Genomic DNA, 24,905 nt, shown 5'->3' on the forward strand with positions numbered 1-24,905 from the left:
AATGACAAAAAGTGGGAAAGAAAATTTGCAGCAAACTTACCAGCAGACTTATGACTGACGTAAGCCAGCTAGCGGATCAGCAAAACCTGCTTGAAAAAGCTATGGAACCAACAAGAAGAGCTTGACAAGCTGGTGGACCAGAAAGACCAGCTTGAAAAAGCTATGGAACCAGCAGGGTGAGCTTGTCCAAGGCCATAGGTAATATTTGATCATTTAGGTTGTCTACCAGTATGATGGTGGTTTACAAAAGCAGTTTACCTGCAAAATCAGCTTGAATAAGCATGACTGACTTGAGTTTGACGAAGCTGCTCTATGAGCATAATTAACTTGACCATAGTTAATACTTGGCTGTTTAGCTGATCCAACATTATAACTAGCATGACTGGTTTGAGTCAGCTGGTGGACCAACAAAACCAGTTTGACCAAGCTGGCCTATCAGCATGATTAACTTGACCATAGTTAATACCTGGCTGTTTAGCCAGTCTAACAGTATAACCAGCATGACCGGCCTGAGTCAGCTGGTGCACCAACAAAACCAGTCAGATAAAGCTTTAGGACCAGCAAGACCAGCTTGTCCCAAAACTGATGGACCACAAAGGCCAGCTTGACTGTAGTTATTGTTTGATGACATGGGTGGCCTACCAGTGTGATGATGGTGACAAAACCAATTTACCAGCATAACCAGTTTGAGCAAGCATGACTAGCATGCCAGCTAGTGTATCAGCAAATCTAGCTCAAAAAAGATAGGGAATCAGCAAGATGAGCTGAATGGACCAGAAAGACCAGCTTGACCAAGCTGATGAACCAGAAGGCCAAGCCTGATCATAGTTAATATTTGATGATTTTGGTTGTCTACTAGTAAGATGGTGGTTTACAAAACCAGTTTACCTGCAAAACCAGCTTGAGTAAGCATGACTGTCTTGAGTCAGTTGCTGGACCAACAAAACCAGTTTGACCAAACTGGTCTATCAGCATGATAAACTTGACCATAGTTAATACTTAGCCAGTCCAACATTATAGCCAGCATGACCGGCTTGAGTCAGTAGGTGATCCAACAAAACCAGCAAGCAGCAGCAAAGCTTTGGGACCAGCAAGACCAGCTTGTACCAAGCTGATGGACCACAAAGACCAGCTTGACTGTAGTAATTGTTTGATGACTTAGGTGGCTTACCAGTGTAATGATGGTGACAAAACCAGTTTGCCAGCATAACCAGCTTGAGCAAGCATGACTGACTTGAGTAAGCAAGAGGACCAGCTTTACCAGAATGTACACCTACAGTAGTAAACCAGCAGAATCACTTTGACTATAGTGAATCTTTTAGGGTTTAGCTGAGTTTTAACTGGGCAAAACCAGGGTGTTTTTATTTAACATGTTTGCACATTCTGGTAACATTGCCCAAACATCACTTGTGCCAGAGTTTTATTTTTAAGTTTTGAGAAATTTACTATTTAATTTTTAACATTAACATTATGTTAGTATTCGTCTAGCTGGGAACGTTATGCAAGGAATATTCTAATAATGCTGTGACACATCACACATTTTCAGAATCTTCCAGGAACCTTTTCCAAACATTCCTAAACGTTTTGTTTGTGGAGGTGGACCAGAAAGCCTAGTTTGACATTCTAAATTTTTTTCAGCAGTTTGTGAATGAAAACGATCCACTTATCAGTCTTAACATGAAATGCAGCCAATTTTAAGATCTCCTACTTTATATACATCGATGACATCTTATAAATAAGACCAACACATGCAACACTCCCAACGGTTCTAACTGCCCTTACGCCCACTCGCTCGAGTCAACTGACTCAGTTTCAGCACAAACATCTCCCCGTCCTTATCAGCAGCCTGCCTCCACAGCAGAGATAAAACAACAACTGCTCTTCTGTTCCCTAAAAGGAAGGAAGAGCACCTTCAGATAAGGACAGTCCGAGGAGAGAGAGTGAGGAAAGGCCTTGAAAGGGGATGGTGGCAGACGATGAGGTGGAGAAAACAGGAAATAAGTCATGGAGGAAGCCCCTGGCCTTTCGGAGGTGTCAACACATATTCTTGAGCTGGAGGAAAAAGCTCAATAACGGATTGGCATTCTCGAGACCTTGAGTTAAAAGAAGCACTTCACACCCACTCAGAAGACTGCTGACGATTTACTACATATGAGAAGTGAGATAAACTTCAGCTCTGGCTTTGCTTCGGAGATCAGCTCGATATTCTGAGCTATAAAAGAAACGTACGGCTCAACAAAACTAGTAGAGAAAGTTGGAACTGCAATATCACATTCATAGCACTTTTAGGCTTTTTATTATAATTTGGATTTGGAGGGAAATTACAGTGATATCATGTCATGATACCATGACTTTTGCCATGTGCCACTGAAGCTGAAGAGCGCTGGACTGACCTGTAAGATATATGTGTGGGGACTTCTGTGTAGTCACAATCATTACCACCAATTATTTAGCTGTCTACTGTAAGAGTGGTGTCAGGCCTCAGCAGGGTGGCTTAGTGATTATGACATTTGCCTCCCAACACTGAGGTCTTGGGTTCAAGTCCCAATCTAGGTGGCTTAGTGGTTAGACCATTCGCCTCCCAGTTCTGGGGTTTTGGGTTTCCTCTGGGGATTCCAGTTTTCTCCACACTCCAAAAACATGGAGATGCCATGATGTGTGAGTATGAGTGTGAGTATGAGTGTATATGAGCCCAGATATGGACTGTATAACTCTGTCTTGGGTCAATGCTGTACTGCCCAATGGTTTCCGGTTAGGAGTACGCTGTGCGCAACTGGCTGCAGGTTTTGGTGCTGAGTGTAAAATGATTGAGTGCAGAACATGAACGTAAAGCACCTTTGGGTGTCTAAAAAAAGGTGCTTTACAAGTGTAACTTCCTTCATTTCTACACACAATAATTCTTAGTAGTCTATTGTTCACACAAATGGTATGATCTAACAAGACTGTGTGGTTACATCACCAAAAAAGGTCCCATTGCACCTGCATTCTCTTGTTTCTCCTGTTCCATTTCTTTACAGAAATTATATTAACATAAAATAATTTTTAAATTCTACCCATGAGGCTTGGTTGTCTCCATCCTCTGATGGCTAGGAATATATACTGTTATATCCTCAAAATGATTCAGAATATCAACTGTATTGCTTGGGAAAATCCATACGAATATCTCATGAGCCACAAGGGCCAACCTCAGATACCTAATCTAAAGCCTAGGCTTTAGAATGGTAATAACAGCTAATAAAGTTTGGATTTGCATGGTATTGTGGGAATTGTAGTGTAGTGGATTCATAAGAACTGCTCTTGTAACAGTAGTTTGTGTTGTCCCCACCCCCTCACTACAACCCCAGCTTTGTGTCTGACTATGATGACTCTTGGAGGGGGAGGTTTTATACTTGTGGTTCAAATTAGATGGCCAGTCCATTATTGAACTTTTAAACATGTTGGATGGTGCAAAATCCTACATAAGTGTCACACTGACTACATCTATATCATGTGACTAATATCATCCATGATTGGTGTAGTGGTGTAGGGTAGTGTAGTCTAGTGATTCCTCGCACAAGCATGCTCACCATGCTACTCCAATACTCCAAAAGTCCTTGGGCAAGACTCCTAATGCTGCATACATTGCCTACATGTGTAACATGATTCATAATCCCTTCCTCAACCACTGACCTCTTTCCCTATGAGGTCTTTTTTTTTTTTTCAGCACCACCTGGTCCACCCCATCCATCACCACTTTCACAGCACCAGATAACTAGAAATGCTCTGAGGCTCACCCTGAGGCAGGCCGTCCCACACATCCAGCCAGTCGTATTTGCAGTCGCCCTCGGCCATCAGCAAGGGGTCGTTCTCCAGGTCGAAGGTTTTAAAGGTGAGGGTGACCTCGGTCTGGGGTGGGGCGATAATAATGTACGAGCATTCCAGGTTGTGGGGGTACTTGTCGGGGAAGTCGGGCGACTCGATCACGCCGGTCGGAGCGGTGAAGTTGCGGAAACAGTGCTCTGAACCTGCAGCACAAAAAGAAAGACGAAAGAAAACAAGGTAAAAATGTGAACGAAGGGAAAATGCCAAATTTACTAAATTTACTAAATTTACTAAGGGTTCATTTACACCACCAGTAAAAAATACTCTTTTAATACTTTTTTTTAATATTTCTTTATTTTACTTATTTTCTACATTGTAGACTATTATCTAAAACAGGACAACAATTTGGAGACACAGTGAAATTATATACTAAACAAAAAAAGATTTTTGTCCTCCTAAACCCGTGAACTGAGATGGTGATTTAAGGTGATTTAATTGGGATGAGCTGGAGCTTTACAATGTGAAGGAAAAGCAGTAACTATTGTTCAGCACCTCCAGGAACTCCTTTCTTCAAGATGCTGAGAAAACTATTCCAGGTGACTCTCCCTCATGAAGATACCAATGGTATTAAAATACCAAGAGTGTGCAGATCTGTCCTCAAAGATAAATGTGCTACTTTTACTTTTAGAAGAATCTAAAATATAAAACATATTCTGGTTTGGCTAACAGTTTTTCCATGTATTTATTCAATACATGTGTTCCTGTCAGCTTTAATGTATTTAATATTAAATTTACAATGTAAAACAATCATAAAAAGAAAGTAAACACATAAATAAAGAAGAGGAGAAGAGAAGAGTGTCCACAATTTTTTTAAATGGTACTGTAAATGAACAGACAACATTGTGATTCCTCAGGCTCAAAATGTGGTTTAAGTCACCTGATCACACCTAGCATGAATCTAAATATACACTGATTCAATTCAATTAACACCAGCATTACCAGATGAGACCCCATTTTATTTTCCCACATTGCACAATTGGGTATGTCCTGTGTATGTTCACATCTCATCTGAAATCCAAACCTAATCCAATTCAGAGTCTTACCAGAGTCTGTCGTAACATAAAATGCGACTCAATACAGAACTAATGTAAAATTAACGTTTCAAAGTTTGGGTTTGAAAAAAACATGACTTTTCTCTTTATTTTTTGTACTTTCACCTTTGCGTTCCGTTCAAGCATATCTTGGGAGACACATGAGAAAAAACCTAACCAATAATTTAGAAAAAAATATAAAAGTATATTTACTTATATAAATGAATTTAAAAAACACTACTTGTGACTTTATGTTTGGGCTTAGCACAGTTCTTCACACCAGAACTGAAAACTTTAAAATATCTTTGCTGTCCAATAAAAAAAAATTATCTCCAAAACAGCAACTTTACAGATAAGAGGAAAAAACCTTCTTAATTTGGAATGGAAGTCAGTGTAAAAAGAGTTTATTTCAGGTAATTTTGAAGACTTTCTATTGTTCCGTTCATCAAGAACTTTTGGCACAGGGTAATGGACAGTGTGTCTGTTCAAATTATGTAGTAAACTAAAAATCGACAAAAATGGAGATAAGTGTTTTTCATAGGACAGCGACGATATGCTATAGCCTAATCAAGCACCCACAGCTGTTCATAAACAGTTCACTGCAAACATCTGGGATGTAGTTTTCTCTACATCTACACTTTAAATGTTTCATGGATTTCACTCCTAATGAAGACAACACCAGAGAAAATACCAAGAGGCTAGCTAACAAAATGCGCCCAGTAGCTAATGTTAGATAGGCTACCAAATAAAATGGAAATGTAACCTGTTAAAATATAGACTGTGGTGCATTAAATATATCAGGATTGTTCAGTATGTATTCATTAAACTACAGACTAATGCTTGACTAATAAGGCTGTTGTGGTTTCTAATAATGGGTAAAGCTAATTAAAGTTGGTGACTAAAAACATCTAAGCTAGGACTTCCAGGAACTCCTTCAAGATGCTGAGAAAACTATTCCAGGTGACTCAACCTCTTAAAGCCACTGAGAAAATCTTCGCACAGAAATGTCTCACATGTTTCTCAGGTGCCCGAGAAGAAAGCCTGAGTCTGGAATGCTTGTGCCAACGTTGCCAACATTACCCATTCATCTGCATCTGCGACTGCGTGCCCATCGAATGCAGAGTGAAACGGGCAGAGAGGGAACAACAACGCGACTTAATGGGCGAGCGCGAGAGGCGGGCGCGAGAGGGGAAACAGGCAGGCTTAATGAGAGAGAACGAGAGATCAAGAGGGAGAGATAAACAACAAAACAAACAAGTCTAAGTGGGAGGGATTGCGATGCGAGCCCAAGCTTCATCTGCTATGCAGATTTATGCGTGCCGAGTTGCTCACCTTGAGCTCTGGCAGCTGTGCAGCTCGCGTAAAACTTCCCATCATGCACGGCTCTCACCTGGAGACGTGGCACAGGTCCTGAGTCACCGTGTGGACGCGTTTATGGACGTGCACATCAATGAATAAGCATAATGCACTGCACTGCAAATCGGGGTCAGCTGCCTCCTTCTTCCTTTCTCTGTTTTTTTCTAATGCCTAATACTGTGTAGCGCCGGAGGGCCTGCCTGTATTTAATAATTCATAGTGGATACTAAACTATTCATAGTAGTAGATGCTGAATAGTTTATAATAGCTACTGAATAGTTTGCAGAACTAGGTACTGGATGCATCATAGAATCAAAATGGTCACTGGGTACTAAATTGTTTATAGTGGTAACTGAATAAATCATACTGCATAATTAATAACTCATATTAAATACTGAATAATGTATACCGGATACTGCATAATTCATAATAGATTCTGAACAAATCATAATGGATGCTGAGTAAGTAGTAGCTACTCTGTGGGAACTGACTAAATCACAGTGGATTCCGAATAGTTGCTGAATAAATCATGGTGGGTACTAAAATAAATACATATAAAACACATAAGGCTAATGTAGTTATTTGAATGAAGCTATAAGGCTATAGTAGCTGCTAGAATGACAACAGGTGGCAAATGTAGCTAAAACACTAACTTATAAAGCTAATGAAGCTCTTTAAAGTGAGCTATAAAGCTAATGTAGCTAATAGAATTAAGCTTTAAGTCTAGTATAGCTACTAGAATGAGAGTGTGTGGCTAACGTTGCTAAAGAAATGAAGCTACAGGGCCAATGCAGCTCCTTAAATTAAGCTACAAGGCTAATGCAGCTCCTAAAATAAAACTATGAGGCTAATATAGCTACTACAATAAAACTATGAGGCTAATGCAGCTCCTTGATTTAAGCTACAAGGCTAATGTAGCTACTAGAATAAGAATACGTGACTAATATAGCTAAAGGAACAAAGCTACAAGGCTAATTCCAGCCCCTGGAATTAAGCTACAACACTAATGTAGCTCCTTGAATAAAACCATGAGGCTAATGTAGCTAATGGAATGAAGCTACAACACTAATGCAGCTCCTGGAATAAAGCTATAAGGCTAATGCAGCTCCTGGAATAAAACTATAAGGGTGATATAGCTTTCTGAATTAAGCTATGAAGCTAATGTAGCTATTAGAATGAGAATGTATGGCTAATATGGCTAATAAAACTAAAAGCCTAACGCAGTGCCTAAAATACAACTATAAGACTAATGCAGCTCCTTTAATAAAACCATAAGGCTAATGCAGCTCCTTAAATAAAACTACAAGGCAAATGCAGCTCCTTAAATAAAACTATAAGGCAAATGCAGCTCCTTAAATACACCTATAAGGCAAATGCAGCTCCTTAAATACGCCTATACGGCAAATGCAGCTCCTTAAATAAAACTATAAGGCAAATGCAGCTCCTTAAATACACCTATAAGGCAAATGCAGCTCCTTAAATATGCCTATACGGCAAATGCAGCTCCTTAAATAAAACTATAAGGCAAATGCAGCTCCTTAAATACACCTATATGGCTAATGCAGCTCCTTAAATACAACTATAAAGCTAATGCAGCTCCTTAAATACAACTATAAGGCTAATGCAGCTCCTTAAATAAAACTTTAAGGCAAATGCAGCTCCTTAAATAAAACTTTAAGGCTAATGCAGTTCCTTAAATAAAACTATAAGGCTAATGGAGCTCCTTGAATAAAACTTTAAGGCTAATGCTAATGCAGCTCCTTTAATAAAACTATAAGGAAAATTCAGCTCCTTAATAAAACTATAAGGCTAATGCAGCTCCTGGAATAAAACTATTAGGGTAATGTATCTTTTTGAATTAAGCTATGAGGCTAATGTAGCTACTAAAACAAAAACAGGTGGCTAACATAGCTCCTGAAATAAAACTATGAACTTCTGCATATAACAAATATAACAAAGGTAAAAGGCAAATGTAGTGACTTAAATTAAACTATAAGGCTAATGCAGAGCCTTCAATGAAGCTATGGGGCTAATGTGGCTCCTTGAATTAAGCTATAATAATTAAGCTATATAATAATTAAGCTATAATATAATACGAATGTAGCTACTAAAACAAAAACAGGTGGCTAGCGTAGCTCCTGAAATAAAACTATGAACTTCTGGACGTAACCTACGTGGCTAATTAGTAGCCAAAAAAAAAGCAACAAGGAAACTTTAGAAACATCTGAAGTAGGAACCGTATTTGCATTGGTTTTTATTGTATTAGCTAGCATTTTCTATATGCTAAAATACTGTTGGATGCTTGCTTACAGTTATCATTGTTTTGCTTAGCAAAGGGATGTTTTTTGTGATTATCTGGCTTGAAACATACTACAAGTGTTTGCAGAGGGAGCTTTAAACATCTGAATGAACATTTTCTGCTTTCATATGTCTTTCTTTTTTCTATTTGCTTGCCTATTTTATCGTAGAAATCAATAAATACATTGTGGCATTCGCAAACATATAGTTTTCTACCTCTGGATTAGAATGATTAAATGTTCTGACCACTGTCCTTTCCAGAAGAAATGTGAGTCAGCCAGGGCCATAGAATGAGCACAGCATTACGTACAGCCCTGAAAGCTATCCTTACAGCTATCTATACGCAAAGGTCACTTTCTATATGCTTTTAACAGCGGCCAGGCTACATGTTTCTGACCTACATGACCAACCAATGGACGCAGATCTTTTTTTTCCCACAATGGTTTAAACAAACAGACATAGCAATAAAGCAGCAGCAGCACTGGATTCATGGGACTTTCCAGGATTTTGGTACATTTCCTGTCCCACCACTTAAATTTTAAATGTACATATCCAAAATATCTAAATGAATATTTCTTGTGAAAAATGTACTTGTTATAAGACAAACTGTAAAATATGGTGGAAAAATAAGCTTCTTAGATATTATTCAAAAGACCGAATACCTTTGGAACACCTCAAAAAATGGCCATTTTCTCTTGTCCCACACATTGGGTGATCAACTCCTTTGGCAAATTTAACAATTAAAATAAGCTCTAAATAAATGACTTCCTCTTGTATATTGTTGATATGCATCTCCTTTACTTTGTATTGCATGTCTACATTGTTTTGCATGTTACAGTTTTTATGCTCCCACAACATGCGCTCAATCCTGTTACCATAAGGAATTTTACCTGGAAGAGAAAGAGTTAAAAATATTTGTCTACTGGCACAAAGGAAGTGACATCACAAGGACATTTTCTGCCCACGAGGCAAGACCAAGAGTAAGTACTCTAACAAGTTTTTTTCCAAATATGTTTGTCCAAGTTGTGTGTGTCACTCAGTGAACGCAACCCTGTTACTCATATTGTAAGACTAATAATGAGTAGAGTCAAATTTTACTTTATATACTTATATAACCATGTTTGTCCTTGATCTTGTATACATAGCTAAATTTTACAGTTAGCATCTGCTCCTGGGGTAAACCACAACTTAGCCTAGATTTGCAACCCTGTTACTCGCAACCCTGTTACTGTAAGTTATTAAATATATTGCATAATCTAATTTAAAAAACGGATTTGATACCTGAGCTTGACGAATCAAACTTTTTGATAGTCTATTACCTATATTTAATAAATATATGACTAAAAATGATCAAATTGAACATCATATTTTCAGAAGTGACCACCCCTGAAATGTACCAAAACCCTGGAACGTCCCTCATACCTAAAAACACAACGCTAGCCAAGCTAGCTCCAACATGCTCTAAATCCTACCATAGCCTACCCCAAATCACCCACATACACTTACACTTACACACATATATATACACTCACAGATCCACCAGCCCACTCTCCTTATTTTACATTATTCTCCATGTTCTCTTTCTGCCCCCACAAACAGTGATATTAATAGCACAGCGTGAGCATGTGCGTGGAGGCAGGTAGCAGCGGCGGCTCAGTAACATCATAACAATCTTCCAGCTGCTGAACATCAATATAATAATACAATCTATAATAACTATCAAACAGAAGGATTACAGCAGCATGAGGATTTGTGTTATTGTGAATAGAAGAGTATTCAAAATGCATCAGGCTTCTTCATATGTTCCTACGCGAATATCTGGTGCTGAATTTGGTGGTAAGGGTGTAGAAAAGGTTTCTTCTGCTGACTCTTATGATCTCAAAAAGATCATATTAGTGCAGATGCTGCTACACAGTAGAACAATGAATACATCTCTAAGCTAAATCTTTCTGAGATTTTTCTATTATAGTCAAACAGGGATTTTTTTCATTGATCTGTCCAGCAATCCTATAAGGCTTCTTTGTCTTTAACAAGTCTCAACTTGTCCTCCACCGTTCCTGTTACTGCCACTAAATTAGATCACAAACCAAAGAAAAAACAACATCAGAAAAGGCTTTGCAGTCAGTTTAATGATTGTTAAATACATTTTATGACCGTTTGAGGCTAAATGCAAAAATAGAACATTTGATGTAAAAATTTGTTATAATTTTTTTTTATGTACTACAGTGTACAAGAAATAGGTTTTCATCCATTTTTCCAATTTAATTTTTTTTTGCCCCTCACAATCGGAATTTCAGGAAAAAAATTATCTTCTTTATTTTCTGATTTTTCAATTTTTGCATTTTGCAAGTTGGATTATACCATCAGATTTGTGTTACAAGATACAACAATTGACAAATCAAAAAAATTGAGAAAAGATTCAACTTTTCATTTTTCTTGAAATTCTGTTTGTAAATGTCCGAAATGAAAAACTAGATAGTTGAACAAATTGGATGAAAACCCATTTTTTCGTCACTATACTGAATGGAAAAAAAATATTTAGTTTCATACCCAATTTTTCTATTTTCAATTTTAGCTTGTCATGGTCAGAAAATTAGTTTTCTCCCTCGGTTTGGTTTGTTTTAACGCAGCCACAAGCCTAAACGCACCAAATGCACCCCAACGAACTACTCAAGCACTCTGTCTCATCTGATTGGTCAGAGCTATCTGGCGCAGGAGCAAGAAAGCAAATACAGCAAGAAGATTTTCTGCTGTGCTTTCAAACACAGTGTTTGCAATGTGATGTGGGGTGCCGATGTCAAAGTAGTAAATAGAGATGCGCAGCTGCTGGCAGTGAACGCTGCACATGCATGCATGTTCAGTGTGAAAACTGGAGCAGCATGGAATAGCAGCAGAGACAGCATTTGTTCATAGCTGTGGTAATTATCTGGGTAATATATATTAAGGTTAAACTGCACATGAACAGCCGTTGAGCTAAAAAATGAGGAGTATATTTGATACTTGGGTCAGGTCAAGACCGGATCACGTTTTTCAACAAAAATGAACCACTCTGTACTTTGTTTGGAACCAGACTAAGACCACCCCCTTTTATGGATCATTGTCCGGTTGTTTTAGTCCATACCCGAATGCGATTATTGATTTCACACCCACTAAAACGAACTGAACCAAGAGTTCAAACAAACCAGAGTCCATTTTAACCAGATCAAATAGTGCTGGTGTGAAAACGCACTATGACTCTACCACTTAGGACATAGGATCCTCCATTTTTGTCAATGACTGCCACTTCATAATTAAATTACAAACTGAAGAAATTGGAACCATTGGAAAATGTTTTTTGTCTTCTTATAGTCTTCTTATAGTCTTTGGACAAAACTGAAGCAAACAAAATAACGACTGTCATGACAGTCAATCAGCCATAGTTCTATTGAAATAAGATAATTAAAGTCTGAGACCTTGGTAACCGTTTTCTCTTGAAGTCTTGACATTTTTGCTTACTTTACAGCTTCAAAAAACAAAAAAATAATACACTAATCTTGCTTGAAATGTTTAAAAGAGTGTTAATCTTTAACTTTACCCCTTTTTTGAGATCAGGACTCACTTTACCATTTACATTAACAGAAAATTTAAGAAGCTATGCCCAAACATTTGCATGCCACTGTAGATATATTTATTTACTAATCTATTTAATCTACTCGTGGCATATTACTGTGTGTATGTGATTATGAGGGATTTCCCAGGACATTCCCTTCCTTTCTTTTTTTTCTTCCCGACCGTGATCCCCTCCAGAAGTGGGCCGTCCTGTCAGAGTCCTCTTCCATTACCCCATTTCCTCCTTCTCCTCCCACTCTTTGACCTTGCCATGCGTGCCGCCGCAGTGAGACAGACACAGACACTCAGCAGGGGAGCCCTATGCATGAGTGCCTCATGACCACCCATTAGTTCACGTTTGTGAGCACGCTAAAAACAGTCCGTCTCCTTTCTCTCCTCGGGCTTCCCTTCCTTTTCCCGTCACTGCGAGCAGCCGTCGGGCACGTGGGAGGTGTGGCTATGGACAACGTGTGTCATTTTGCCTTAAGTGTCAGTCAGAAGTCATCAAAAACTAGGGCTAATAGTGCTGCAACACCATGATGTGACAGTCCACAGATAATCAGAAGTAAATACTGCAGTGATCTACTATATCCTTTATGTTGATTTATTACTGACACAAGTGTTCAAGTGTACAAATCAACCTGCACAGACATTTTTAAACTAGCGTCCACTTTGAAGGAACTTACTGTATGAAGACTACATTGAGCAACATTCATAATGTACCTACATTAGCCTTCTGTGACAACTGACATAAAGATATTTGGTAACAATTTATTTAAAGGGTAGCTTTATAGGTGCTTTATAACCGATACCTAAGAACTGAATAATGTATTTACAAAGGATTTACAACATGACAAGACTTTATAAAATGCTCAAGGTGAGATATTTGTGAGATTCATTTGCTATAAATCATCAAATGAATTTAAAGCAGTTCATTCAAAGTCCTTAATTTATCAATTTCTTTCATCTTTTTGATCATTATCATTAGCTTAATTTTGCACCCAGTATTTCCAATGAAGTCCAATCAACATAATTGTGTTATGAATTGGAGATGTGTTAGCACTTTAGTTTAAGGCCTTTAAAAATATGTACATTCTTAAAACTGATATGAATCTTTCATAAAAATGGGCGTCTGTCTCGTGAACTCTACATCCTATGGGAATAAGGCTTCGTAAGAATGTAATAAATAAAACAATGGTTCTTTAGTCAAGTTCTAAAGCATTAAATTATGTCATGATGCTGAAAAACGTAACACTTCTGAGAGAGAACAAGACTCAGTAGACGTGGTCTATGCATTAAGCATTATACGTTTTTGTAAGCATTTGTAACAGTTTATTCCAACTAGCATAAGGTCTCACAACACTTGCTGAGGTAAAGCTCCACCCAAATTGAGAGAGACCAAAATTTAGTAGATGTGGTTTATGAAGGTGAAATATGAATATGATTCTCAACACATCAATACTGCCATAAGCTATTCATAGATATGTAAGTATTGTTTTACAAAGCAGACAAAAACCTTATTTAATGCTTATGTTATGAAGTCCCTACGTAGATACCCTTCAAATAAAGTGTTATAAATATTTAAAAAACTGACAAAAGCAGCATTTACGAATATATATATATGAATATATATATATGTATATTACATACAGTATGTTTGGCCAAGGACTAATAAACATTGTTTCATTTGTAAATTTGAAACTAAACAAATTTTCTACTCATATCTTGAGTTAGGTTCATTTTCTTTTACATTTTATTAAAAAACTAATAAAAAAAAGAGTAGCACTTTTTAAAAGAAATGTAACATAAGAAAGGTAAAGGGCAAATATTAACCATGTAAGCTGTTTATATTGCTTGCAATTTAGGTGAAGCAAGCATGTGTAAAGCATTTTAATGTAAAATTGCTTAAATTTGCTGAATTAAATACAAGTAACAAAAGAGTGACAAAAATATGAACACCACACAAGGGTTAAACTTTACTAAATAGAGTCAAACGTCAATAAATGCTGTAAAATGCCATTAAATGCTAGTATAAACCTAAAGAAGCAAGCATCAAACCACAGGCTGATGTAATCGATATATTTGAGCTAAAAAGTTGTGGGGAAAAAAGTTGAGAAAATGAGATTTCTAGCCAAACAGTCCCTTTTTTAAAGTTTGCAGCAGCCTTTCCTCCACCAGATCTTATTGCACACTTGCAGGCATGATCAGGCGTACTCTAGGGATGTCAGAAGTGTGCCATGTTCTACTCTGCTATATGTGTCACTTTCCCTTCTGGGTCAGGCACCCATACTGGGAGCGAGAGCTTTCCAGCTAGCGCTGCTTTCACTTGGCAGAAGTTGTTGAGCGTGATTGAAAACTTTCATTACTTGGGCTCTACTAAATGAAGACGTACTCCCTGCAAACCGCTTTTGTAACATCCAATTAACCTTGTAAACTTTGCCATCGGAATCAGATAAGGACTTTCTCGTCTCTCCTCGATTAAATTAAGAAAGGGTCGTGGTGCCATTCATCATACGTCTGCGCTCCAGCAGTCGCTAGGGTGAGAAGTCTGTTTCCTGAGCAGTGCTGCACTAGAACATTGTGGTTGTTTAGGGGGTTGAGTTATTCTATATAGATGTAAGGCAAACTAGCATACAGTAAACCTGTATTGACCTTTATAACAGCTTATTCCAACTAGTTTAAGTCTCTTATAACAGTTCCTGAGGTAAAGTTCCATCCAAATTGACTAAAGCAGCCTTTATGACAACAGATGCTAATTGGAAAAGCCTTTATACATGTCTGTTTATAAAGTTTATATTGGTTATATCAGCTGTCATCAAATGTTACTGAGGTGGTTTCTATGGTGGGTGCTATGGTATTTCAGATGGCTGCTAAGCTTATTTCAGCTGTTGTAGCATTTACTGAGGTAAAATTCCCTCCAGATTGACTAAATCAACATTTATGCTAGTTAGCATTGGTCTTTATGAATGTTAACACTGGTTTATGCATGTCAGTGGAAAGCAAGGGTAGCAAGTAAAGGGTAAAAGCAAGAATGTTGATTCCGCTATGTAAACTGGTGGGGTTTAAACTGAAGCTTATTCCAACCAGTGCCACCTGTCGTGGCACCTGCTGAGGTAAAATTGCCTTTGGATTGACCCAAGAAGTACTTACGACAATTGATGCTAGTTTATGCAGCACTGTGGTAAGTCCTCCTGCAGTAGCTAAGGTATTTCTAAGTGGGTGCTATGGTGTTGTTATAATGTGTCAAGTGTTTGATGCGTAAGGTGTTGCCCAGTGGTTCCTTTTGTGCTACCTACCCCATGGTTTGGGTAAAAGCAAGAATGTTGATGTAAGCTGGTGGGGTTTTAAACTTGTACCACCACTACAAAACTAAATCAGCCACATAAGTCTAGGCTAACTGACTATATTTGGAAAGAAATGTCAACAAACTATGGCTGTAATTTTTTCTCTCAGAGGATACAGGGAAAGGGAATTTCCAAAGCCAAACTTCCTTCAGTGTTTGGAGAGGTGGGCAGGTAATTAAAGCTGTGAGCCTTAATAACAGTTGTTTTCTGGGTGGGAGGGACGAGGGCGAGACTCAGAGAGAGAGAAAGAGAGAGAGAGAGAGAGAGTGAGAGACAGAGAGAGACACAAGGCTGTCGTTAAAACGACAGTAAATTCCACCGGACTACCAGGATGGCCTCCAGACTGCTGCACCACAGGTAGCAGGGGCGGGGCCGTTGCCGCCCAGGGCGACGGAGATCTCTAGCCCTAATTGGCCCTTCCTGTTCTTCCTGTGAGCGCGCAGAGAAGGCGGCAGCGCCGACGGGGCCTTAGCGGGAAGTCTTCCTGCGCTAACCGTGGCAACAGCATCACGGGCACGTGACCGGAGTATGTGTGTGGTAGGGGGTTAAAATCTGGCGTGACTGAACTGGGGCAGAAAAAGGGGGGCAATAAGGGAGGGCTGGATTCTCTTCTGATTCTCAGTGGAGATGAACTGGGAACTCTTGGAGGCATGTGTGTATTGGGTGGGTGGGGGGTAGGCAGGGTAATCTGTTCCCAGTGGAAGACAGAAGGTTTTGGTGGAGAGGGATGGTAAATGGAGGGGAGGGGCAAGTAAACAAGATTAGTCAGGTTAATGGGTCATAGGTTAAATCCTTAAATGCTTTCAATTATTGCCTTTCCTTTTCCACTCACTTAGGAGGCTAAATCATAGGCTTTGAGATGTCAGTGACCCTATCTATCACTGTGCTATTTTCCTTTTTAACATCTTTATTTCATATACTTGGCTTAATTTGTGTACTGTAAGCATCGCCAGGATGACTTTTCACAACATAAAAAAGTTTCAAGAACAAAAGCAGCAAGTTTGATGACACTCTACTCAAAAGTTTGTAAAATGATCTGCATAAATATGACCTAAAACATCATTAGATTTTCCTAAAAGTAGATATAGAGAACCCAGTTAAACATATGAGGCAATAAATATGATACTTGGTCATTTTATTATTGAGGAAAATGATCCAATATTACATACTTGTGGCAAAATCTAGGATTTAAGGTAAAATCAAAGAGTCAGGTGTTTTCAATCAATGGGTTGACAATTAAGTGTGAGTGGGCGGAGCCTGATTTGTATAAAGAACAGGATCTATCAAAGTCTGCTCTTCACAAAAGATGTTTGTGGAAGAGTATTATGGCAAAAACAAATGAGATTTCTGAGGACCTCAACAGAAAAAGAGCTGTTGATGCTCATCAGGCTGGAAAAGGTTAAAAACCAATTCTAAAGAGTTTAAACTCCACCAATCAATCCACAGTAAGACAGATTGTATACAAATGAAGCAACTTCAAAACCATTGTCACTCTCCACAGGAGTAGTCAACCAACAAAGATCACTCCATGAGCAATAGTCACAATGTAAGAACACAAAGGACCCCAGGGTAACTTCTAAGCAACGGAAGGCCTCTCTCACATTGGAGAACACTGAACAACAGTAGCATGCATAGAAGGGTTGCAAGGAAAAAAACACAGCTCTTTCAGAAAAAAACATAAAAAAGGAAGATCATATGGGCAAACCAGAATGCTATTTGAAGAATGTTTTATGGATAGATGAGACCAAAATAGAACTTTTTTGTTTAAATGAAAGCATTATGTTTGGAGAAAGGAAAACATTTGTATTCCATCTTTGAAACATGGTGGTGGTAGTATCATGGTTTTGGCCTGTTTTGCTGTATCTCTGCCAAGATGGCTTGCCTTAATTGATGGACCAATTAACTCTGATTTTTAATCAGATAATTCTAAAGGAAAGTGTCCGAACATCTGTCAATGAACTGAATGTCAAGAGAAAGTAGGTGTGTAATAAATGCTGCCTAATTTAGTCTACATAACTTTGGAATAATGGTTTGTCACCAAATACACCAAAGCAGCTGTTATGCCAATGGGTGATAATAAGCTTTTATGAATGGAAGTCTATGCAGGTTTCTATCAGCTATCTATATAGCTGACAAAATATCAGTTTTGTGGATGTGGATGCTATTGTGGTGACTATTGTATTTCAAGTGCTAAGATTGCTTAACTGTTTTTTGTATGTTATAACTGACATAAATAACCTGTATTAACATTTATAATGCCTCATTCCAAGGCATTCCTAGCATCAGGTCTCATGACATTTGCTGAGCCAAAAATGCTTCCAAATTGGCCAAAGTCTTTAATGAAAGCTGTATGGTAGAGAAGGATGGTAAACGGAGGGAAGAAACGGGCAAATAAACAAGATTAATCAGAGTGGAGGGTCATAGGTTAAATCCTTTAATGCTTTCAATTAGAATGCATTGTGGGATACTTTTTCCCTGAGATATTTTGCTTTTATATATGTCTTAAACACTGGCCAGCACAATCATGGCAAGGCAATTTGAATCATCAGACCAAGTTCCAGATTAGTCTTGATAGTGGGTGACCGGTGGCATCTGGCTAGAATTGTCCATGCAAACAGACAAACATCTCTGGCAAACAATCAAATCCACATTGAATGAAGTCACAGCTTTCCCTAGTTTCCAGGGGACATGATACTTGAATAAACTTAAACTGTTGCTCATCCTGTCAGTTACATCCACTAAAATGGGCTAACAATCTTCCTCCATTATATACACAGCCAGCCATGGCATCTTCTCAAGCTCCTCAAGCCAAGACTGCTTCCAAGACAGCTTTTACTGTCTAATTCTGTGTACACAACACATGCCTTCTATTGGCTGGAACTGTTCTTGATTTAAAAACAAGGCCAGTTGTGTCCTTGCAAAAGTTAGAGACATTGCTGGGAAACATACTTGAACTGAAATTGAATGTTTTGGTTGGTTTTGACATCCAGGGGCATGATGGCTAGTGCTTACTTAATCTCTTAAACGTCTTCCAGGCAACCGTGGCTCCTGTTTTTTTTTTTTTTTTTTGTCAAATAGTATAACTTGGAATGGAACTACTCAGCCTATTTGCATTGTTTTGCATGTAGTTGCAGATTAGTAATTGTTAGGAATGGTATAAAGTGAAGGAGATTAAGAGGTTAAGTTCTGATGGACTCTGTGTTCACTCTCCTATGTTCAATTCAAATGTTCTTCACACCAGTGTTGATCAATGAGGGCCCTATTTTAGTGATCTATAGGTGAGGCATCAACTGTGCACCACACAGCTTGCTTTAGGGCATGTCTGTGTGTCTTTGCTATCGTAACGGTGGGAAAAGTATGCTTTGCACGTCTTAAAACACGCAAAAAGACATGTATTAATGATCTTATTTGATCATGGGTGTGTTTTGGGTGTAAGGTATAATAAGCCAATCAGTGTGTCACTTGCCATTCCCTTTAGAAACAACATTTGTTTTTGTGTCGACTTTGGTGGATTGCTATTTCAGGGGCGCAGCTACCTGGATGTATCAAACGTTTCTCAGCAGAGGAAACTGACCTGCTTGTTCAGGCTCAATCATTCTGTTTATTTGTTGATGTAAAAGTCTGCATAGCTGGCAACATTCACACACTATGGGTTTGTGCACTACTGCATGTCCCATATGCGGTACCAAGCGGGTGTGTACATGCGTTGGGAATGCGGCTGTAACAAATCACTGCCAAGATAGCAAAGAACATCTGACTGTTGACTGTTGAATAGATTTTATTCAGTCACTGGCACACCTGTGTTTTACATTGCCAAGATAGCAAAACAGCAGAAACTTACAATGAGCTGAACACACCTCATCTCTACACTCTACCAAGCTCATTGACTTATAGATATATTCAAAAGCGCTGGTGCTATTTAAGCAATGCAGGTAGAAGGCGTAAATAAATAAAGGCTTTCGGTGGGGTGTAAAATAGCAATGAGCATTGCAACGCACCTTGTACAGGGTGTAAGATGCGCAATAGCTTCGCAATAGCTAGTTTCTTGCACCAAAATGAACCTATTTGACCCAAGCTAAAATAGCCATAGCTTGCTAAGTGGCCAATGCAGCTAAGTTAGCTAGCTCAGCTAATGCTGCCATCATAGCTAGAGCTCTAAAACAGCTAGTTTGTAAAGTGTTAGGAGTTAGGGAGTGGGTGTTGTGAGGGTTGTCTCGTAAACAGTCACAAAAAGTCATGAAATTTGACACTATTCTAGTAATCTAGCGACAAAATTGCTAGCTAGATACAGTAAGTGTGCATCACTAAGGTTACTAAGTGAGCCAGCCTTGCTAATTTTACTATGCAAGCCCTGTACAGCATGTGATACATTGATGCTGAATGTTTTTTTTTCATGCATGCGAATAGAGCGTAAAAATGAACTTAAACATGTCGTTTGTTGGCTGTTTGCCAGCTTGCTGCGCTGATGACATTCTATAGAGCAGTGCTCTGATGAAAAACACAGCCAGGGGAGGTGGGGAAGAGCTAAGGAGGGCAGCGGGGTAAGTGTGGATGTTCTGCCACTGCTACTCATAAAGACTTATGAGTCATTAATAAATGAATACATCATTGTTCTGTATAAATGATTCAGTCTTTTCAACTATTATTCAGGGTTTTCTAGCCATTTTTGGCTGAATATTTTCGGTTTTCATTCAGTATATTTGGTGCATCCCTACTTATATAACATTCCAGTCAAGTCGTCCAACAAAAATGAAAAAAAAAAAAAAAACGCAAACAGGATTACTCATTCCCCCGGGGGTCAGCGGGTGTGCTGGTCCAGCTGGGGTACGCTGCAGAGTGTTGATTTCCTGCCGGTCAGCGAGATCCAGTGGAGGATTTGGTGTTCTCGCTCCCAGGGAAGTTCAGTAGAGGCACACCTCTCAGTGGAGTGTTTACAGAAGATCCCAATCTCCATCAAAGACGCCTGCCCTCGTAAACACAAGCGGTTGCACAGATGCACTCACACTTCCCGCAAAATTCTGATTACGCAGTGTTCTAAACAAGCAACAGCTCTCTCTCTCTCTCTCTGTCTTTCTCTCTCTTTCTCTCTTTCTCTCGCTTCAATTCTGTTTCCTCCTGCCTGGCAGTCTCCGAAGTTTTCCTCGCAGCCTGTAAACTGCGGCTTTTGCGGAACTGTTTGGTCCCGAAAAGCCGACATGCGAAAGCAAACAGCCGTCTTTCTGTGGAGCGCGGAAAAGCAGGAACAGCCATTCGCTGCTGGAGAGTGAACAAGGCTCTCGCGACATATGTCGACCATGCACACCAACACGAGCGCTCTGCACACCCACACGCTGTTCACTTTATCGGGAACCCAGACACATAGAGAAGCCTTTTCCACGACTGTAGAAAAATCCTTCTCTGTCAGTCACTCTTTAGAGAAACAGTAACTTCACTATGGGTTAGAAGCAACGTCTGGAAACAGAGGAAAGGAAATGCCTCTAGGGACAGACTGTAAAACAGTGACATCACTCTTCCAGAGAAGAACTGAGGAGTCATTACTGTATTTTCAGCCAGTCTGTGGATATCATCAACTTACGACAATAACAGTGTCATGTTTACTTCAGAAATTTAGGGATTTAGAGCCCTGCTTTCATTGCTATCTTACACCATGCCAACAGTCTACCTGCACGCCTTGCGTCTACAAGTTTTCAGCAGAATAAACGAGCCTGAACAAGCAGGTCAGTTTTTTCTGCTAGACAGAAGCATTAGATATGTCCAGGTAGCTGCGCCCCTGAAATAGCAATCCGCCAAAGTCAGAGCGCACCTGAATCTTAAAGGTTATGGCAAGTGAACCACTAATTGGTTTATTGCATATTATGTACACTTGCATATTATGACACACTTACACAGCTTAAAGCAGTTGATCTATAGATAGTTGAGCTTATAGATCCCTAAAATAGGGCCCTACTGTCCTTCTGTTTGTAGGAACATATTAGTCAAGCCACTGAAGCCATCTTGAAGTTCTTGCAGAAATAATTTATTTTAAATGTAAAACAAGATTACAAGATCGATGGTCTTAGAAGTCTTTCACCTTTTTTGTGGAGAGAATACAAGAAAGGTGTCACTCTGCTGGATTTCTGCCAGAGTCATGGGGGCAGCATTTGTACAGGTGTTGCTGCACAGTAGAAAAGTGCACCACCACTCCAAAGCCGATCCACAGCTGATTTTGATTGATGAGTAGTTCTCTCACATAGTTTTCTTGATTTCAACATGACTTTCACTATTCCTGATAACTGCTTTCTCTTACTTCCATTTTGGAAAAACAAAAAATGTTGGGTAAAAATGATTCATAGTGTCTTATTAGACAACTCTCTTGCTTTGTTGGTGTCAAACAAGGGTTTGCCTGCATACATAATTCATTGAACACTAGGCATGCAACAATAACCAAACCAGTAGCACAATAACACACAGACTCATTTATGCTAATGTTCTTTCCCTGCTAAAAAAAAACATAATGGGCAATATTGAGATCAGCAACAATAAAATGGTTGATTTAATGTCCATAGATTGTATGACAAGTCAATGATGTCATTATTGTAGCCGACCTCAAACCAGTTACAAGGGTCCCACTGAGGTTTGTTGGACTTTGTTGCGGGTTTCTGAGAACTTCCACTCTTATCTATATAAAATAGCTGACCTTAGTTTTACACTAAACAGTATCAGTCAGCAATGAAGGTCTGAAATTGGTCAGAAGGCTTTTGTATTCTCGTTTAAATTGGATGTCACAGTTGATAACATGGCTCTACTCTACTCCCATGACCATAAATATGCTGTGTCCTACTCTTACTCTAAGCAAATGCAGCCCAACCACTAAAACCCATGGTCCAACGATACCTCTCTGATCTTTTGCATCAGCAGGCACCAAGCTCCAGAATGCTACGAGGCAGTAGACTCTCCACAATGATGACCGTAACAAAGAGTCAAGCAAAATCCCAGCAGAAAACTCCAAGTTTTAGCCTAGCATGGCCACGTCCAGCCTGCTTCTCCAGTTGCCTTATCCCCAAGGATAAGAGATCAGAGTCCAATTAAATGGGCATTCCTGGCATGCTTGCGGAGGGGATAAAAAGAGTTAAGAGTTTAGCCGCCGCCAACCCCCTCCCTTCACAACCCCCCTCCTTTTTCCCCTAAACTCAGTTTATTTTTTCTTCACTCTCTCCCTTGATGTTTAATTAGGCTCAGAGCAATGCGATAATTTCGAGGGGACGTTTAAGGAGCGTGTCTGGCGACTGTGCCACAGGCTAGGGATCCCTGTGACCTTCTGGAACAGAAAGGAAAAAGGTTGCACAGGTTCATTGCACTAACGAGATTCTTTGCATAACGAAGGGTACCGAGGAAATCGAAAAAAAAAACAACAACACCCAAGCTACTCTTGACCCTCAAAAGTCCTTCTCCAATCAGTGCCCAATCCGACGTGGTGACACTTCATGCAGTAATACGATGGTTTTCGGCAGGCAGAAGAAAACAATCAAGCAGAATGATGATCAGCATCTTCTGGAAGGCGGTAAACATGGAACAACATGTTGTGAAGATATTTTACGTGTTAAACTAGGACATTGTCCTGTAGACACTCAAAGACACCTCAAAACAAACAAACTGTCTTGATTCAGAAGTCAGGTACGTGATCAATCTTTTATTGACCTAAATCAGGGGTGTCAAACATACGTCCCCCTGGACAGAGCCAATCAAAATCTTTGGGGGAAGGGTGTCAGGCACAGAATTTTTACATATTATACTTAGATAGGATCTGACGTTCTCCAGAAACGTTAGCTAGAACCATTCACAGTGGTCTGTGAGCAAGATGTCTGGCCAAATTGTATCAGTCAGTTACAGTACAGTACCAGTCAAAATTTTGGACTTTGGACACACCTTCTTATGCAATGTTATAATTAGTCTTTTCCTACAATATAAAACGAATACTGAAGTCATCCAGACTATGAAGGGTCACAAAAGCAACTTAATTATGTTAAAACTATGAAAAAATACTGTTGACAACTTGTGGTTTTTGAGGCTGGTAACTCTGATGAACTTATCCTGTGCAACAGAGGTAACTCTTGGCTTTCCTTTCATCATGACGTTTTTGATGGTCTTTGCGACTGCACTTGAGAAAACTCTCTTGAAACTTCTTGACCTTCATTTCTTAAAGGTATTTTTTACGTTACTTTTTGAGTGCTTTTTGCCATATTATGTATTAGAACATTACTCAAATAGAGCTATTCACTGTATACCTGTCAGACCTGTCACTGCCTGTCTGCCTGCCAATGACTCTAGTTCTCCTGAGAAAGACTCCAGTTCCCAGAATGCCTTGTTTCTAGATTGCTCACACCTGGACTCAAATAAAGTAGCCCCCATTTTCCATTTTTCAGTCGTCTGGTATTGAATCTATAGTATTTTGTATAGCTCTTCTTTCTTGCATGTTCTTTGTACTTTGTTCCAATGTTGTCTGCCCTTTTTGCACACTCTTTAACCTAGCACTTTATTGTTAGCTTCTTTGGTATTGACCTGTTTCTGTTTTTTTGACCTTCCCCTTGCCTTGCCCTACCAGCTTTACCTTTTTACAATGCAAATGATGCTCTTAAACACATTAAGAGGCACATCTTGACAAGTTACCTGAAAGCACAGCTGTTAACTGAAAGCCTGAATTCCAGGTGACTCTACCTCATAAAGCTGACTGAGAAAATCCAGCCAAGATGTAGTGCAAAACTGTCATCTAAGCAAGATGTGTCTATATTGAGGGATTATCTACAATGCAAACATTTTAAAACAATCCGACAAACCACTGAATTTAAGGTCCATCAAAACGAATTTGACAAAAACGTGAATACCTTCTAAAAAAATGTCCGATCCCTTTGAAACTGGACTGCCTTACATATGAAATGAGTGTGACATCTCTGACCTAATAAGGCAAACAGCCCCCCGCGATGCCCCTAATCTGCAACTTGTTGACCACACAGCAGGATCTGATCTGGAGAACCCTCTGGAGAAAGATAAAGTTCACTCACCGGTCTTGTGGATCTCGTAGCGCAGCGAGAAGCCAGCGCCCTGGTGAGCGTAATCTGACACAAACTTGATGTGGAGAACGGGGCCAGAGGAGATGATGGCTGGGGGGGCGATGTTGCTGCAGTGCTTCCCCAGCAGGTCGGCCGAGTCAGAGTTGCCGTCTCTGATCTCTATAAAGTCGTACCTGGAAAAAAAAGAAGACAATGAAGACACACAGTGCTTACTGAGAATCAGGTACCGCTCTCACACACTGAATTCAGACCTGACATCTAGCTCACGGTCCTGTCGTACACGTCTCAAAGCAAGTTTATATCTCCAGACCTGGAGAACAGCGACATTACCTCGCACGGCTGAGTGAAGGTGAGCTAGCAGACCTTATAGGAAAGCAAAT

At 39.4% G+C, this 24,905-nt stretch overlaps 1 protein-coding gene across 3 annotated transcripts in view; it reads right to left on the reverse strand.

Moving 5' to 3' along the window:
- nrp2a (neuropilin 2a) overlaps positions 1–24,905 on the reverse strand; it is a 144,374-nt gene that overhangs the window by 66,730 nt on the left and 52,739 nt on the right. For all 3 annotated transcript variants that reach the window (XM_022674882.2, XM_022674883.2, XM_022674884.2), the window contains exons 3-4: positions 24,517–24,698; positions 3,774–4,004 (exon numbers count right to left, since the gene is read on the reverse strand). In XM_022674882.2, the coding sequence (XP_022530603.2) occupies positions 3,774–4,004; positions 24,517–24,698 (413 nt within the window). The remainder of the gene's footprint in view (positions 1–3,773; positions 4,005–24,516; positions 24,699–24,905) is intronic.

This window comes from Astyanax mexicanus, chromosome 21, assembly GCF_023375975.1.
Source record: "Astyanax mexicanus isolate ESR-SI-001 chromosome 21, AstMex3_surface, whole genome shotgun sequence".
NCBI classification, from domain to species: domain Eukaryota; kingdom Metazoa; phylum Chordata; class Actinopteri; order Characiformes; family Acestrorhamphidae; genus Astyanax; species Astyanax mexicanus.